Below are 19,417 nucleotides of genomic sequence, written 5' to 3'. Positions count from 1 at the left end.
AACCATTGCTTTGGTGCTAGAAACATTGTGGGAGCTTGAGATATGTTGAATAGTGGTTCAAGAACCCTCAAAGGGTTAGGTCAAGGAAAAGTTGGTTCTTGGGTAAGTTAGAGACGTTTTTGGGTTGCTAGGAGTTGGGGTAACACACTATAACACTTTCTTACTACTTGTATGTCATCTACATGAGTTTTCTTGCTTGTATATATACCTAAAAAATGGTAGTATTGATACTCTGGATGGAAGTACCAATATTTTAGGGCTTTTCCAAAACATTAGAGGTAAAATCAATATCGATACCATGGGTGAGTACCGATACTCGAGGGTTAGTATCAATACTACAAGGCTTAGTATCGATACCATTAAATTGAATTACGCTTGCCTAATTTTGGGTTAGTGACTCAGAAATGAGTTAAGGACCACTAAACCCTAATCGTAAAAGCTTAGAAGTAAAACCCTGAATAATTATGTGATAAGCATAAGAACGCTATGAAGTAATATTTCATAAGGCTTATGCCCTTTTTTACACTTAGGAAACGATAAGGACACCCGAACTACTTGTATATATAATGGTCATTTAATATATATATGAAAAGTATTCAAATATGCTCTAATCAAAGCTAAGACACTTTAGTATTAGTGTTAATGCACTTCTGTATTAGTTCCAAGACACTTTATTATTCAGTGCCAAGGCACTCCAGTACCAATGTTGAGGTACTTTAGCTATTTGACGGTATGATCACGATATTATGTACCATGAACTATATCGTGATGCTTTTATGTGACTCTATACTTTATGTATTTCATTGTTGTATGATTCGTACCTAAAGGATATGTACTATCATTGTGTTTGTATGATTATGTGTGTAACATCCCAAATTATGGGTTAGTGACTAAATTGTAAAATTTCAGAATTTGGTGATTAAAGTGGAAAAGTTGAAAAGTTCAATGATTTATGTGGAGATAATCCCTGGAAGTTTTTAGTAATTATCCAAAGTAGTAAAGGGCAAAATGGTCATTTGACAATAAAGATATTTTATCCCCTTTAATAGGAGATTGAAACGTGGAAGATGAAAATATTTCATCTCTTCTTCCTTTCTTCTTTCTCCTCCCCTAAGAGCTCAAGGGCAAAGGTAAGTTTCTTCATTAGTTGATTATTTGTTCAACTAAAGGTTGGGTGTTGTTCATTGGATAGTAATTAAGCTTAAGGAAAGCTTAATTGGTTATAAAACAATAAGATGAAAGGTATAGGAGAGATTAAAGATTTTGAGTTTTTGAATGAAATCTTGAAATAAAGTTGATAAGTTGAATTTTAAGTTGAATTTAACTTGTCAATAGTTGAATTAAGAGATTTGGAGTGATAGAAAGGAATTTAGAACATGTTGAAAATTGAGTATAATTCTTTAATTTCATTAAGAGGAGAGGATTTTGAGAATTAAGATGGATTAAATGAGTACAAATGGGCTTAAGTATGTGTGTTTGAGTTTAGTATATAGGAGAGGTTGAAATATGAAGTGTTTAAGATGAAATGAAGTAAATTTCGTGCTGAAAATATGATTTCTGGGCAAGGGGAATCGGTACCCATTCAAGGGAATCGGTACCCATTCAATGGGGAATCGATACCCCTCAAGCAAACCAGAAATTCCAGAATCTCATAGGGGAACCGATTCCCCCACAGGAGGGAATCGATTCCCCCTAAAGGAAAAATGTGAATATTGGTTTAATAAGTTCGTTTAAGTTACTAGTATCCAATTACAAGGTGTAGGTATCTAATTATTGCCTCAAATGTACATTTATGTAGATTCTGCGCGTAAAGCAATTCCGGAACATTTGGCAAGTAAGATCGATCAAGGGAAAGATAAGAGATTGTAATTGACTAGTGAGGCCAAGGTGAGTGCATACTAGTGATATGTAGTGTTTAATGGAAATAAGACTTGCGATGAGTCTATTTCCTAGAGTAATATGCATGAAGTCATGGACATGATTATGTGTTGTTATAATTATATGTGATTATTGTATTACATTGATTGTATGTATGCATGACTAAAGATAATGATATGCTTTGTATATGCTATATGATTTATGTAAAACTTTATTATGTAATAATGGAAAAACATGGAATAATTTATATGATAGAGTCATAAGAAATGAAATGAACACGAGAGAATAAGATAATCAAGTATAAGTCATATGATATGGTATAAGTGATTATACGAGAAATGTTAGGAGACTCTAAGAGAATAGTATAAATTCGAGGGCATAAATAAGGATACAGAAGTTATATAGGGAAGATTGATAAATTAAAGGAAACTATGGTTTATGTATTATAGTGAAGAGCTACAAAGTTTTATTAAAGAGTATTGTGGAAGTCATGAGAAATTGAACTAAATAAATAGATGGTTTAAGTGAGTGGAAATTATTTATAAGATAGAATGAGACTAATTGAATCTGTAATATAAACTTTATAAAGGAGTACTTGGGTAAAATCATTATATGATACAATTATAGAGTATTACTATACAAATTATATTAAAATATGATATATGAGAATATGAGTAAGTTTATAGGTTATTGATAGGACATATAAGAATATATAAATGTATGATGATATGAAAAAGGGAACTAAGTTTAATGATGTTGAACTCTATGAGTAGAAGTTATGTTATTATAAGTAACATGATTATATGATCACAAGATATGATACATAATATGAGATATATGAAAGAGAAAATATATGTTATATGAAATATTATGACTATGCGATTATATGGAAATGTTCTACGCGTAAGTGAACCATGTGTTTATATGTATATGGGATATGTGATTTATATGACGATGAGCTATGTGAAAGAACTACATGACTATGTGTATATGTGAATGTATGTTAACATAAATATTAATGCCCATGTTATGTGTCATGAGAGCTAGGGGTATAGTTGGCATGCCAAGAGTCGAGGGTCTACGTGGTCCTTCGGGACATATATGTATTCTTTGGAACATGTGTGAAGTCTGGTGAGACACATACTTGATCCTTGGCATATGTATATGATTCTTAAGGAATGATATGTGGTCCTTCGGGACATATATGTATTCTTTGGAACATGTGTGAAGTTTGGTGAGACACATACTTGATCCCTAGTATATGTATATGATTCTTAAGGAATGATATGTGGTCCTTATGGACATTATTATATGGCACTACGGTGCAATTCTACGCGGCACTCCGGTGCAATTCTACGTGGCACTTCGGTGCAATTATACAAGCTGTGGTGACAGCATAGTGCACAACCTCTATAGACTCACATATCTATAGTTCTCACATGTGTACATGGGCTTTGAAAAGAGAACATAATTTGATATAATGATATGTGTATTTCTCGTGACATGGTAGAAGTGCATATATGCCATGGTGATATGAGATGCTATGCGTTTATGTATTATATGATTATAGAAATTAGTAATGTATTGTGGCATATTAAAATATATATATAATATGTTTATATTCATTATATGCTCATATGACGGAATTGAAGTAATGACAAGGGAATTAGTAAGGATAAATATGTTGGTGATATGAGAACAATGTATGTGATATATGTATATGATGTGTGATATGAATTGCATGATATGATATATGTGTGATAGGGATTATGGTATCTGTTACATAATATACATGAATATATGTTGATGTATATGTAATTGAGTTGTATAATTTGATAGCATAAAATAATCATGCATGATTAGAGGGTATGAATTCCATTAAATGTGTTTTCTTTATGCATCACTAAGTCATCGACTTAGCGTGTGATTGTTTCACACGCAGGTTACAGAAAGTGAATATAGAAGCTGTGAGGAGCAATACAGGTCAGCATCTCCCTTACAAAATTTCAGATCAGAAAATAGAGGATTTAAATGTTTTTGGTTATTTTGAGTATAGTTGGCATGTACTAATTGGTTGAATTAAGTATGATCTGATTGATTTTGGTTATGGTGGTCAGTTTATGTAACTAAACCGCTTTTACTTTAATGAAATGTTTAAATTTTCTTTGAATTTTTTCAATAGTCAAAGTTTGAAAAGTCAATGTGACACCTCATAGTCGTATACGGGTCAGATACGGGTTGGGGGTGTTACAATGTGTGCCACATGATGATGCATAGTAGCATAATATCGTGGTTATAGACTAATATATGTATACTCGTGGCGAGGGCTTTAGTTATAAACTAAGGGAAACATGAGACTTATATTATTGTGATAATGGATATACCTTGGATAGATGGTTTGTAATATCAATGACATAGTTGTATTGCTTCTTTGACTATACTTGTTACATATTTATGTTATGAATGCATGTAGTATAGTACATGTATTGTTTGATGCGGGGCTTGTGAACTTAGCGTTCATAATGTGTTTTCGTTCATAAGTTATAGGTCAAATGAAGTGTGATGGGACAATGATATCATCGGAAGAATCTCAGCGAAGTACCAGAGTACAATGATGACGGTTTAGTGGGCATGTAGAAGTAATGATTTAAAATGAGTCAGCTTATAATATTTAATTGTTTATTTTATTTATCGAGTTTTTAAATTGAGACCTCACTTTTGTAAATGGTTATAGTTAATACTTTGTATAAATGTTTTAAAAGAGAGTATGGTTTCAAAAAGAAAAAATGGTTAGTCACTTCGGTAATTTTATGTGATATTTGAATCTAAGGATTTGGGTGTTATATGTGGAAATCAAAGTGGTTGAATAATGTACAATACACTGGTTGAACATGAAGTAAATGAAGAAGATGAAGACGAATAACCATAAAAAAATTGACGAGTCCTATATCATTATCATTTAACTACTCACGACGGTGTCAAAAATTAAGAAAATATAAGTATTTTTATTAGTCATTGTATTTGTTAAAAAATTAAATTAATAGTTTATAATAAATTATTTAAAAGAAATGAGCTTATGTTATTGTTTAAAATTTGTAAGTGTTATGAAATTTTAACTTAAATTTTTTTTAATGAAATATTAAAATAAAAATAAATAATTTAAAAACATTGAAAGGGTTTAAAAAATAAAAAATAAAAAGTAAATTATTAGTTTGCAATAAATCGAAACTCGTAATTTTTTTACTTTAAATTTAAAATTAAAAAATAAATAAATACTGAAACTCATCGCATAAAATTGACGAGTTTGTTATGTGTTTTAAAATGGAGTTGTCGTTTCGTTTGAATTTTTAAATTTCAAAAATTTAAAACTTATCACGTAGGGATGATGAGTTCCAATGAACATAATTATAATAATATTTAATTTATATTAAAAATTATTAAATTATATGTGATTTATGTATTTTCATGTAATTAAAAAATGGAAAATATATGATTTATAAAGTTTAAAAAATGTGTTTATTATAAAGCTAAAATTTATAAATCAACAAATGAAAAATTATAGAGAAACAATTAAAGGATAACTAAATTTACATTAAGAATTTAATTAATAAAACATCACATAAACTTGATAATTAAAATATCACATAAATATTAACATCTGAGTTTATATCATCTTAATCTTCTTGTTCGTTGACACGTTAAATGTAAGTTTATTTCTTTAATCCTATATTCTTTTTCTTGTTTTCTCCTATACATAAATAGTTATAATTCTTGAAATTCATATTCTATATTATCATAGGCATCTTCCAATTTACTATTTAAAGTGGAAGGAATTGCGTCTTACTTATAATACTCAACAAATAGTTCAAACAGCGTAATCATTGTTCAAATAGCATATTGATGAATGTTGTGAAATCAAAGAGGTGAGAAACTTGAAGTGTAGTGAAGATAATGTTAAATTTTCAATAATGATGTAGAGTTACTTGAAAATTATCAATAATGAATCTAAAAGAAATCTTGAAAGTGTATTTAAATTTGCAATAATTACTTATAGTATTAATAAAATATAACAGTTTATTACATTACTTATATTAACTCACACAGTTAACAAAATCAACGGTAATATTACTTTTATTTTTTCATAAATAATAAAAACAACCCTTAACATTTTTACTATATGTGTCTCTCATTCTTAACGATAGTTGCGTCTTAGAGAAATTTTGCTATCGTTGTCATAGTGATGTTATGAAGAGATTTGAGAATAAAAATATCTAAAAAGAGATTATCAACATGTGTAACTAATATATTATTTTTCATCAATTATTTAAGCTTTATTTATTTCTTCATTTTCTATTCTTAATTTTTTTTCAGGGTATGATTTATTACAACCAAACTTTTGTACACGACTAGAAAATTTGAAAAAATATGACGAAGAAGTTTATAACTTCGCAACTGAGATCCCTAGGGAAAGATGGTCACAAGACTATGATAAGGGTCGACATTACGGTTATATGACAATCAACCTTAATGAATGTATAAACTTAATGCTTAAAGGGACTCGACATCTCCCGATAGCAAATATTATTAAGGAGACATACCTTAGGTTGAGTAAAGTTTGACCAAAAAAAGGCACACAAGTAGTTGCTATGACCAATTATGGAAGACACTAGACTCTAGATTTGGATAAGACAATGCAAAAAATCAAACGCATGCAACATCAATGTTTGTTTTTTACTTTGGATGAATTGATATTGATTACATTGTCCAATCACTTGTACGATCACATTAGAGAGGCAATTCTACCACCTACATATGTAATATTAATAGAAAATTGTATGATTATGGTTGATTTCAAATTTTTAGATTCTCATGCGCTCACATTATCGCTACATGTATGCACATTAGTATTGACCTATACTCTTATGTTGTCACTACATGTATGCACTTTATTTCATTTTTATGTGTACATCATTGCAACTATTCATAAATAATTTCACTTTAAACAATAATTACTTAAATAATAACGATATTATCACACATATATTTAAAACCTAAAAAATAGATCTCTCCACTCTATTTCTTACAGTGAATCCATCATTACACTCACAAAATTTTAGTTTTTTTTCTTTCACCTATCTCTACAAGTTGTTTGTTACATCCTATTGGTAAGTCTTCATATTTCTTTTTGTCTCCTTCTCATTCTTCTTAATTTCCGTTAACCTTTTCATCCTTCCTCAACTTTCTTCTTTTTCTTAGGTTCCTCAACCATTGACATTATTGCTTAGTATATCAACTTATCATCTAAAATTGAGCTTGAATCTTAATCGTCAAATCGAATTCGTTAAAACCATACACATCATTCACTAGACTTGGCCAAAATTTTTCCACTAATTCATGATTTGATTCTCAAAACTGTCCCTTTTGTCCTATAAATACCATCAATTCACTCCTATATATATATAAATCCCAATATTCCTGGTGGAACTCATCACTTCATAGGATGAATTCACTTAATTTTTTTAATTTTAAATTAAAAAATAACAATCACCTAACAACTATATTTTCAAATTCAAAGGAATTCGGGTGACGATTTCCATTTTTTAAAAACCTCATTTATATATTTTATTTAAATTATAAAAAGTTAATATATTTTAAAAAGACTCCTCACATAAAGGTGATAAATTTCCAAAAAAATATTATAATATTCAATCTAATGGGACTCATCTAATAATTGTATCTAAAAATAATTTCAGATAAAATTTGCCTCCTTGATTTAATGAGTTCTACTGTTGAAAATAGCATAAATTAAAAAATAAATTTACTATTGCCCAATTGAATTAAATAATTTACCACCATGACATTAGACTAATTTTACCGTTTTCCCCATCGTTTAATATTTGTTTGTACTTTTTATTCACTCTTCACCTCGTCTTCATCATTTTGCCAAAAGAAGAGAGCATAATTAAAAAGTGTTTGTACTTTTCTGGAAAAGAAGTCGCGAGGGCGACTTTAAGCAAATCTTGTTTTGAAGGGAATCTGACTCGTGTATCTATGCTAATGGGCCACGTGGCCACACGATTTCTGTACAGGTACCAATTTGATCTAAAAGATTAGGGACTAATTTATACGAAGATGTCAACATGTGATTGAAGCCTACTTAATAATAGTTTTCTTTGAACATACGCTGCATTTCTTTATTGAAAAAGAGAGGAACACAAGACACGCATTTAATGGCACCCACCATCTAATAAAAACTCACGTGTATCGGGAACCACAAAACTCAGTTCCCATCCGTAAAACAACCAAAATTACAAAGGACTTAATAAAAATCTCTCGTACCAAAATCAAAATTAAATTATTTAATCAACGCAATCGACCCCAATTTTGAAGAGTGCATGTCATAATCATAAATGTATCATATGTTTGAAGTTTTTAACCATTAGTAAAAAATATTATTAGTTTTAAATAATTTAAACTGATTATAAGTATATAATATATTTTTTAATTTTTAAAAATATGAATGTAATAATTCTTCGAAATCAGTTATCTTAAATGAAAATAATATTTTTTAACTATTAAAATTCCTTATAAATTCAATATATCATACTTCTCAAATAATTAAGTTTAAATATAAAAATATATAACCATCCATATTTTAAAAAAAACAAAATATCTTCCCATATCTTAAGAAAATATACCAATTCAAGCTGGCATCCTCAATGATAGCCTGTTTTGTCGTTATCTAATAATTAATTAACCATTTTGTCTCGGTTCTACCATTTTGGTTACAAAAAATCAAGCTCAGATCAACTGCGATCTGTAGTTTGGTTGTATATTCTATAAAACAGAAGGGATCTTAAACTTCATCGGTAAAAACACGAGAAACTCTTTATTTGCAGAAGTGGTTTCAAATTGATTTCAAGGCAAAAATGAGTTCCAATTCTTCCACAGCTTCCACCCAAAGAAGGTAAGGAAAAAATCCCCAACTTTTTGTTCGTGTGGACAGCTAGAAACCATTGCCTCAATTAGCCCTTTGTTTCAATGTTTTGTTTCCATTACAGGCTTGAAGACAAGGTGGCTTTGATTACCGGAGGAGCTGGCGGCATTGGCGAGGTCACAGCAAGGCTGTTTATCCAACACGGTGCTAAGGTTGTCATAGCAGACATCCAAGATGATCACGGACAAGCCCTGGTTCAAGAACTTGGAGAAGAAAACATCTCATATGTTCACTGTGATGTTACATCGGACTCCGATGTCGGAAACGCCGTTGGTTTAGCTGTCTCAAAGTACGGGAAGCTTGATATAATGTTCAACAACGCCGGTATGTCCAGTCCCGACCTGCACATAGTCACTTCAAATGATGAGAGATTCAAAAAGGTTCTGGATGTCAATATCTTTGGAGGGTACTTGGGTGCTAAACACGCTGCCAAGGTCATGATTCCGGCCAAGAAAGGATGCATTCTGTTTACTACAAGCGTTTTCTCGGTGATCGCCGGAGCCGATGCTGGCCATGCCTACGTGACATCGAAGCATGCGCTTGTGGGGTTGGCTAAGAATCTGGGTGTGGAGTTGGGGCAACATGGGATAAGAGTGAACTGCATCTCGCCACACGGCGTGGCGACTCCGATGCTGACGAGGCCGTTCGGAAACATGCCGAAGGAGAAAGTGGAGGAGCTGATTGCCTCGGGGTCGAACTTGAAGGGGGCGATATTGGAATCGGAGGATGTGGCTCAAGCCGCTTTGTATTTGGCCAGTGATGATGCTAAATACGTGAGTGGACTCAACTTGATCATTGATGGAGGCTATAGTACAACTAACCCTTCAATGTCCAATATCCTTAAGAGCCTGTCTTCCAAAGTTTGATTTTTTCCCCTTTTGGTTATTTTGGTTGAATTGTTGAATTCAATCTTTAAATTATCATGTCAATCGGATTTGAGTTGTTATTTAATATTAAGATCTGAAATTTGGTTGAAATCTATCATTACACAATGAATCTAGAATTATTTCTCAGAAAATTATATTTATCAATAACATAAAATTTTAAATAAAATAGATACAAATAAATTTAAATAAAATAGATATAAATAAAATTTTAATGTGAGTAACGTTCGTAAAATAATTAATTAATTGAAAAAAATTTAAATTTTAAGATAGATAAATTTTTAAATAAATAATTAATAAAAAATCAAATTTAAAGTGAATATGGACCTACGCTCCTTAACTTTGGCTTTCTCCAAAACTTCAACGCGAGACAATTGAAGTGTATCTTGCGAGTGACTACTAAAGATCAGGTGTCGAGAACCTACTGTTATTGTGAACATATTTTATGTACAAAAATCTACATACGTGTTGATGTAAGTGATCTTATTTGATGATTAACTAGTATAAACCATTACTTTCTAAGATGTTTAATTAACACTAATATCATAACACCTGCCTAGTTACAAATAATCATTCAACACAATGTAAGATCATATACACATTTCTTCTCCAAAAAGCCCGATTTACACCACCAGAATTACCACCATAACTATTATTCTATCACTGTCTACTGTTGTTCTCTACTTTAGGAGTGTTTGAAAATATTCGATTTGAATTATCCGACTCGTTATATGTTGATATAGTATAAAATTATCAGGTATTTTAGAGGAATATATCTGATTTTACGAGCTGGATATTTAACCTGTTAATTTTGGCGAGTTTATGGTGGACCCGGATCACAAAATTACCAATACCGGGTTTCCTTTTTCTATATTTTATTACTATTTTTATTTTAAATTAGAATTTTCATTTTAATTTCAATTTTTTACTCAACATTCAAAATCTCTAGTTTTTAAAAATTATTTCACGTTAATATTTAAATGATTTATTTTAATCTTAAATTATTTTAAATTTAGTTGTAATTTTATAATTTTATTTTATATTTTATATTTTTAAATTATATCAAAATAGGTCAGGTGAAACTTTTTAATAAGTAAAAAATAGGCATAATGTCAAAAATATTTATAATACATGATTAAATAGTTATTTAATCTAATCTGAACAACGTTCAAATTATTAAACCAACCCAAACAGCTCAAACCAAACTCAAAACATGCACTAGCACCAGACTCCATGTCGTTGATCTACAGAGGACCCACACCATCACCACGCTGCCTATACACATCAAAAACACCACAAGGTTCATTGGCATCACCACTTATCAACTTACTGCAACCATTAAACGATGTCGATAACCAAACTATCATTCCATCACCTGCAGTTACCAAGACCCAACCATAGAAACTTCCCTGCAATCACCACCTTCATCCCACATAACTTGAAATTTTACCCACCACAGCCCCTAACCAACAACCAAAGCCTTGATTTCCCCCTATCAAGCCTCGCCCGCATTCTCAGTCTTTATACCATCGTCGTAAATCCTTGAACCAATATCCATCAAGAGTGAAAAAAAAGCTGGGCAAAAGATTATATATGTAATTTTTGTGTGAAGTCATATCATCATTATTGTATCTAAATCTATCCATATTAATTATATAATGGCAACATATATATGCTTGAGAATGTATTCAATGTCCATGAATGTGAGTAGAGACTGACGTAAAATAAATATGTTACGGGGTAAATTTTTTTTATTTTTTATAGAAAGCCGTTAGTTTTATTAAAAATAGAAAATATATAGAATTACAATGAAGATTTACAAGTATAACTATAAGGTTAACTAAATTATAATTAGGACATTTTCATATAACAATTGATACAAAAACTAGCCACCTAGATCATGCAATGACCAAAGAAGGAAAATGTTAAAAAGCCTAACTAAAATACTCGAACAAAATAAAGATACAAACAAATATTACTGCATCGACAAACGAACCACAAAAGGGAAATATGCTATTAAAAGACTACTGAGAAATTGCAAATAAGGGTCAAACGACGTGAGAAAACTATCCACGAACGCAAAATACATATCCAAATCAATCCGAGTGTCTAAAGCAGGGAAGATCAATCCAATTAATTATAATCTGATTTCATCCGAAAATTCCATAACTTTTCATTAAAATTCTTCATGTTTCATTCCCTTTTTCTATTCTTAACTCAATTACATATACTTAAACTATTTTCTACTCATTCAATACATCTTTAACCTTAAAATTCCATCTTTCATATGGAAATCAATAATCATACCAATTTTCAAGATGCTCTAAATCCAATTCTATCACTTCATATCTCTTAATTAAGTTGATGACAAGTCAAATTTAGTTTCAAATTCAACTTATAAACTCTTCTCCAAAAATTCACTTAAAACCCCATTTTCTTTAATCTTTCATAACTTCTTAATCTTTTGATTTTAAGACAACTTAAGTTTCCTTAAGCTTGAGTATCACCTAAGGATCAAAACCCATACTTAAATTCAACAAACAATCAAGTAATCAAAAAACTTACATTTGCTTGGAGTGCTTCACGTTGAAGAAGAAAAAAGAAGATAAAGAAGAAGTTTTGGAGAAAATATCTCCGTCATCTTATCCTTATATCCTTATCAATCCCATTTTTAATTAATTTTTAAGTCAAATGACTATTTTGCCCTTCACTTCATTTAATAATTACTAATAACTTTCAGGCAATATTTTCAAATAAATCATTGAACTATTTATCTATTCCACTTTTATCACCAAATTCTGAAATTTTACAATTTGGTCACTAACCCGGTATTGAGGATGTTACAAGTATCGATATTGTATATAGTATCAATATCATTTTAGTATTATGTTTTGTCAAACTTGTACACAGTATCGGTACTACTTCATAATTTTGGGCTTCAACATCGATATATGTATCAATACTTCTCGAACAATATCGGTATTGTTCTAGTAGTATCGATACTACAATACTTAAAAATCATTTTTGACTCGATTGAAGTTTGAAACCCTTAGTAAAGAATATTTCAAAAATATTTCCAGTATAAAACTCAATTTTTTAGTAGAGTGATGAGTAAAATTAACCTTTTAACTTTAAAAATAATTTATATGTTCGAATCACTGAATCTAATATAATCTTAAAATTTGTAAAAAAACCATTTAACAATTTTTGGTATACCAAAATATCAAAGTGTTTTCAACAATCTCCCCCTTTTTGATATAACAAAACATTTAAGAATTTTAAGAATTTATTGAAAAAATACTCCCCCTACTCTAACATTTCTCCCCTTTTTTGTTAAATTAAAAAGATAAGTTTCAGAATAAACAAGATAAATAATAAAGTTGTGAAAATCAAAAGGGCCAAACAAGTTAGTCAACATAAGTAATATCCAAAGGTAGTGGGCATGGTCACAATAAAAGGAAACATGGCTGAAAATATTCGAAATATTATAAAATTTAAAAGAAATCTATCATACCATCCAAAACATAAAAGAAATACCAAATTCAAAATATCAAAGTCAAAGAAAATCACCCATGTGTAAATTCAAAGTATGACATGCAGAACCAACGAAAATGAAACTAGCAAAGCAAAATGATCAGCCATCCGACGGAGGATCAAGATCTGAAGGAGGTGCGCGGAAAGAATCAAAGTCTCGAGAGAGAGAGATCGTCGAGCCTATCCCTCACCACATCGAATCGAGCGAGGATTTCTCGTTGGGAATCCACATGCATCGCTTGTAATTCCAACTGCTGAGAAGCTATCTCGGATACCTGAGTTCTCAAAGCAGTAAAGTGGGACTCCATAGAAGCAAACGTCAAGTCCAATGACTCCATCATGGATTGAAGGTAAGGAGGCATCTCACAACCAGCTCTAGGAGGCTCCTTAGGAACGTGATTCACTGGATCATAAACATCATGTAATACATCATCGGCTTGAGGTTGAGCTGGAGCCGAGGTGAACTTGCACCGTGCACCTCTTTTGTTTTCATTTGCCAAGTGTCTCCAACTTTAGTCATCCCGACTTACGAAGTGATGTGAGATCAATATGAGTAGCCAAAGGGATGAAAACATCAATATCGAATTGAAGACCGGCTTTTAGAAAGAAATTACTAAGAAGACAACCATAAATAAGAGATTTGACCCGCTTAGAAAGAATATGGTTAATGGTGTCCACTAATTCATAGAAGATGATTTGAGCGAGGTTAATCATTTTATTTTCTTGAAAGTAATGAATCCACCAAATGTCAATGTTACGGAGAGAAGAATATTTACCTCTGGATGGTCGAAACCACCAAGAGATGATCAAATGAAGGAAACTCTCATGAAAATTAAGAACACTAGGCTCTACCCTTCTTCTAAGGAGGAAGGGACAAATCTCGTTCATTATCAATACCGGTGTTTTCAAGGCCAAAAGCACGAGCGAAGAACTCAGAATCAAGAGTAATGTATTCCCCCAAAAGATAGGAGCGAATACTTTCGGTATGAGTGCGAGCTTCGTTTTGAACAAAATGCATTGGAATAGAAAATGCAGTCAAATTTCTAAGCTTTGAAACGGGGAAGGAATTTAAAATCAATGGCGTTCATAGCTGGAATGGAAGGGAGACGCTCACCCCTAAGGGCATAAGATTCGAAATGATTAAGATATTGTGAATAAAGGTTTTGACGATTGGGTTCATTAAAACAAGAGTTCACGATTGTCATTTCATTTTGATTGGAATTAGGATTTGGCGGAGGGTTAGAAGGTGGATTAACATGAGAGGAGGATAATCGATGACGTTTATGAGACATAGTAAGGTCGAGATAAAGTAAAACTTGCAAAGAAAAACAATATATATGTATGTAACCAATCAATCCAAAACTCAATATGAGTTTACAATTCAAGGCATGATATAACAAAATTAAATTTAAAATAATAATAATGGGCCAAAAAGAAAACAGTGTTAGAATATATATATATATATATATAAACAAAAAATATATATGTATGTATGTAGATATAATTAATTTTATTTTATTTTTAAAGAATTTCAAATTTGAATGAATGTAGTTAAAAACAATATAGATTCTAGTGTATAAATACAAAATAAGTAAAGCTCATTCACTAATTTAATCAAAAAAAAGTAACTAAAACTAAGCCTAAATTCAAAAAGAAAAAATTAGGGTTTAAAAAATTACCTTGAAAAGTTGGATTGAGATGGAATTGGAGATGAATTCATGAATTTGATGATGTTAGTAGGTAGGAATGATGAAAAGCAACCCAAAAATGACTCCAAAATGAATGAATGAAGCAAATTTTGAGGGGGTTAGGGAGAGTTTCGGCGGTACTTGAGAGAGGAGAGAAAAATATGTGATTTTTAGGGTAATATATGCTAAACCCGACCAGGAGTATCGGTACTCCAAGGGAAGTATCAATATTATAAAGCAAAAAATTTGATGGTATCAATACCCTATCGAGGCTGTAATAACGGTATTGATACTTGATGAACAATATCAATACTAACAAAGAACAGTATCGGTATTGGATGAACAATACCGGTACTAAATGCACAGAATGGTAAAAAAATGCAGCAAATAAGATAGAGAAAATAGGATGCATATTTTAAAGCATTAATAGTGGAGTAGGCAACTTTAAATAGTAAAGTAAATATGTTCAACCAAGCGAATTTACATTTAAACATAGTGTGAACATATTGTCAATTTCCATGAAAGTCATAAACTCCCCCAACTAATAGCATAGAAGGCATTAAAGATGTCATATTGCATATAGTTTTCATAAAATCATAAAAGTGCATAAATTATTTAAACACAAAGCCAAGGTAGGTTGGTTAAACCTAATTCTCTCTTAAGTGCCCAAAATCTTTCTTTTCTAAAGGTTTTGTAAAAATGTCAGCTACTTGATGCAAAATATCTACATGCTATAGAACTATATATTTTTTTGAGACATGATCTCTAATCAAATGATGTCTAATTTCTATGTGCTTAGTTCTAGAATGTTGGATGGGATTTTTAGTGAGACAAATATCATTAGTATTGTCACACTTGATAGGAATGGTACCCACATCAGTTCCATAGTCTAAAAGTTGTTGTTTTATCCATAAAACTTGTGCACAACAACTATCGGCCGAAATATATTCCTCTTCGGTGGTAGATAGTGCGACACTATTTTGTTTCTTTGAAAATTAAGAAATTAACATATTATTTCCTAGTAATTGACATGTACTGAAGAGCTTCTCCTATAATTTGCAACCTCCATAATCCGCATCTGAGAAAGCATGCAAGCTAAAGCTAGAGTCTCTAGGATACCAAAGTCCTACGATAGGGGTGTCCTTAAGGTATCTAAAGATTCTCTTAATGGCTTGTAAATGAGACTCCTTAAGACATGATTGAAATCTAGCACATAAGAAAACACAAAACATAATGTACGGTCTGCTTACGGTAAGATAAATCAATAATCCAATCATAGACCTATAAAGTTTAACATCAACACACTTACCTTCTTCATCTTTGTCAAGTTTTGTAGATGAACTCATAGGAGTGGCTCGGGATTTCACATTTTTCAATCCAAAGTTCTTGAGCATATATTTGATGTATTTTGCTTGATTGATGAAGATACCATCTTTTCTTTGCTTGATTTGGAGCCCCAAGGAAAATGAAAGCTCCCCCATCATGCTCGTCTCAAATTCACCTTGTATTAGCTTAGTAAATTCTCGGCAAAGAATGTCATTAGTAGATCAAAAAATTATATCATCAACATAAATTTGAACTACTAATAAATCTTTACATGTACTTTTTATAAACAAGGTAGTATAAACCTTCGCTTTTGAAAAACCTTTTTCAATAAGAAAATTTGGCAATCTTTCATACCAAGCCCTAGGAGCTTGTTTTAAGCCATATAAAGGTTTTGTCAATTTGAAAACATGATTTGGAAATTTTGAATCCTCAAAATTGGGAGGTTGTTCCACATATACTTCTTCTTTTATAAAACCATTTAAAAATGCACTTTTAACATCCATTTGAAATAAAGTAAATCCATGATAACATGCAAATGCTAATACCATTCTAATAGCCTCTATCCTAGCTACAAGTCTATTCCCTCTTCTTGAGTGTACCCTTGAGCAACAAGTCTAGCCTTGTTTCTCACTATATTACCACTTTCATCTAATTTATTCCTAAATACCCATTTAGTACCTATAGTAGACTTATTACTAGGCCTTTCAACTAATGTCCACCCTTGGCTTCTCTCAAATTGATTTAACTCTACTTGTATAGTCATAATCTAATGTTCATCATTTAATGCTTCTTTGATATTATTAGGCTCTATGCATGAGATAAATGTAACATAATTACAAATATTTTTAAGAGAATATCTAGTGATTACCCCTTTGGATGGATCGCCCAAAATTTCACCATCCTTTACATAGTTGTACTCCCTTAGGTATGTGACTTCCCTTTCCTCATTCTTCACTACTTTCAATGATGATTCACCAACTTCATTTGGATTTGAGATACCTTCATCATCACTAATACAAGAATCTTCCTCGGAAGGGGATTATCATCGAAAACAACATGTATCGACTCTTGTACACTAGAGTTCTTTTATTAAAGACTCGATAAGCTTTAAAATTTAAACAGTACCCAAGAAAAATCCCTTCATCACTTTCTGCATCAAATTTTCCAAGATTGTCTTTTCCATTATTTAAAACAAAACACTTGCATCCAAAAGGATGAAAATAACTAATGTTAGGCTTTTTATTTTTGAAAAGTTCATATGGAGTTTTCTTTAAAATAAGCCTAATCATTACTCTATTAATCATATAACAAGCGGTATTTGTGACTTTCGCCCAAAATTACTATGACAAATTATTTTCACAAATCATGGTCCTAGCCATTTCTTTTAAAGTTCTATTTTTCCTCTCAACAACTCCATTTTGTTGAGGGTTCTAGGAGCTGAAAAATTATGGCTAATTCCATTTGAATTACTAAAATCATCAAACACAAGATTTTCAAATTTGGTTCCATGGTCACTCCTGACACTTGAAATAGAGTAACCCTTTTCATTTTGGATTATTTTAGAAAAAATGATGAAATTTTTTAAAGCTTCATCTTTTGTACTTAAGAAAAGAACCCAAGTAAACCCTATAGTAGTCATTAACCAATACAAATGCATATTGTTTTCCACCCAAACTAATAGTTCTAATAGGCCCAAAAAGATTTATATGGATCAATTGTAATACTCTACTAGATGATACATCATTAATAGGTTTAAAGGAAGTTATTTTGTGTTTGCCTTTAGTACATGAATCACAAATTTTATCAAGATCAAATTTTACCTTAGGCAAGCCTCTTACAAGATTGCTTGGAACAAGTTTTTGTAAAACACTCATGCTAGCATGTCCAAGTTTCCTATGCCACAACCAACAATCATGCTCATCTTTAGCAACTAAACGTAAATTAGACATGTCAATATTATCTAGATGGACCATGTAAATATTTCTTATTCTATGACCAACAAGCATAATCATATTAGATGCAATGTCAACAATTTTGCAACCATTAGACTCAAATAAGACATTGTATCCCTTATCACATAATTGACTAATACTAAGAAGATTATGCTTTAACCCATTTACATATAAAATATTTTCAATAAGAACGGAAAAGTTATTACCAATAGAACCAATTCCTTCAATGTGACCTTTTTGAGTTGTCACCAAAGGTTACTACTCCTCCAGTTTTAGCATTAAGCTCCAAGAACCGACTATTATCACCGATCATGTGTCTTGAGCATCCACTATCAAGGTACCATGAGTTTGAACTTTTGTTTTGTGCCTTGTAGCAATGCTCCTCCACCTACAAACATAGATCAAGTTTTGATTTTTGGTACCCAAATTCTTTTGAGTCCATAGGTATTAGTTCCTAATAATCTAGTCCCCTTAGGTATCCATTTTTCTAGGATATCCTTGTCTTTAGTAGTAATGAGTCATTTAGGGACCCATATGTTTCTAATAACTTTCCTATTTGAGGTTATTTGGGGACCTCTATGATTGTATGGTCTAAAGCTATTTATAACATTGTTGGATTTAGAATTTTGTCCTTTTTTCAAAATAATATGTTTCAAATTTGTTAAAAGAAGCTTTAAGATCATCAAGTTTCTTTTGATGATCATCATGAACCTTTGAAAGTAGGTTGTGCAAGTCATGATTTTTTCTTTTCGAACTCCTCTAGTTTGACTTGAATATCTTTGACCTTACTTTTAAGTTCATTGTTGGTATTGGATAAGAGATCATTTTCATTTTTCAATTTTAAAATATTCTTCTTATGTTTTGAAAACATGATCTCAAATTCCGAGGCTAACTCATGATAAGCCTCTTGCAATTCATCAAAATAATATTTATTTAATGTAGATGAGTTAGAGGTTACCTTAGATTCTCCCTCAATTGCCATGAGACACAAGTTGGCTACCTCTTCTCCTCTTCATTGGATGACTCATCGTCACTCTATGTAACTACATATGCCTTGTGTTTCTTCTTAGAGTATCTCTTCTTCTTTAATTGTGGACTTCAAATTTAACATATATGGAATCTACACAACGTCGGATCATTCCACAGTCTGTTGTCCAG

General features: G+C 31.2%; 1 protein-coding gene across 1 annotated transcript; it reads left to right on the top strand.

The window, feature by feature from the left end:
• The first annotated feature begins 8,682 nt into the window (after nucleotides 1-8,682).
• LOC120192827 (secoisolariciresinol dehydrogenase-like) lies at nucleotides 8,683-9,743 on the top strand. Its single transcript, XM_039195541.1, has 2 exons — nucleotides 8,683-8,845; nucleotides 8,940-9,743. The coding sequence occupies exons 1-2, from the start codon at nucleotides 8,808-8,810 to the stop codon at nucleotides 9,739-9,741; spliced, it is 840 nt and encodes a 279-aa protein (XP_039051472.1). The 5' UTR covers nucleotides 8,683-8,807; the 3' UTR covers nucleotides 9,742-9,743.
• The last annotated feature ends 9,674 nt before the right edge of the window (nucleotides 9,744-19,417 follow it).

This window comes from Hibiscus syriacus, unplaced genomic scaffold (assembly GCF_006381635.1).
Source record: "Hibiscus syriacus cultivar Baekdansim isolate YM2019G1 unplaced genomic scaffold, ASM638163v2 tig00116982_pilon, whole genome shotgun sequence".
Taxonomy (NCBI): domain Eukaryota; kingdom Viridiplantae; phylum Streptophyta; class Magnoliopsida; order Malvales; family Malvaceae; genus Hibiscus; species Hibiscus syriacus.
This window is presented reverse-complemented; position numbering and strand designations above follow the sequence as displayed.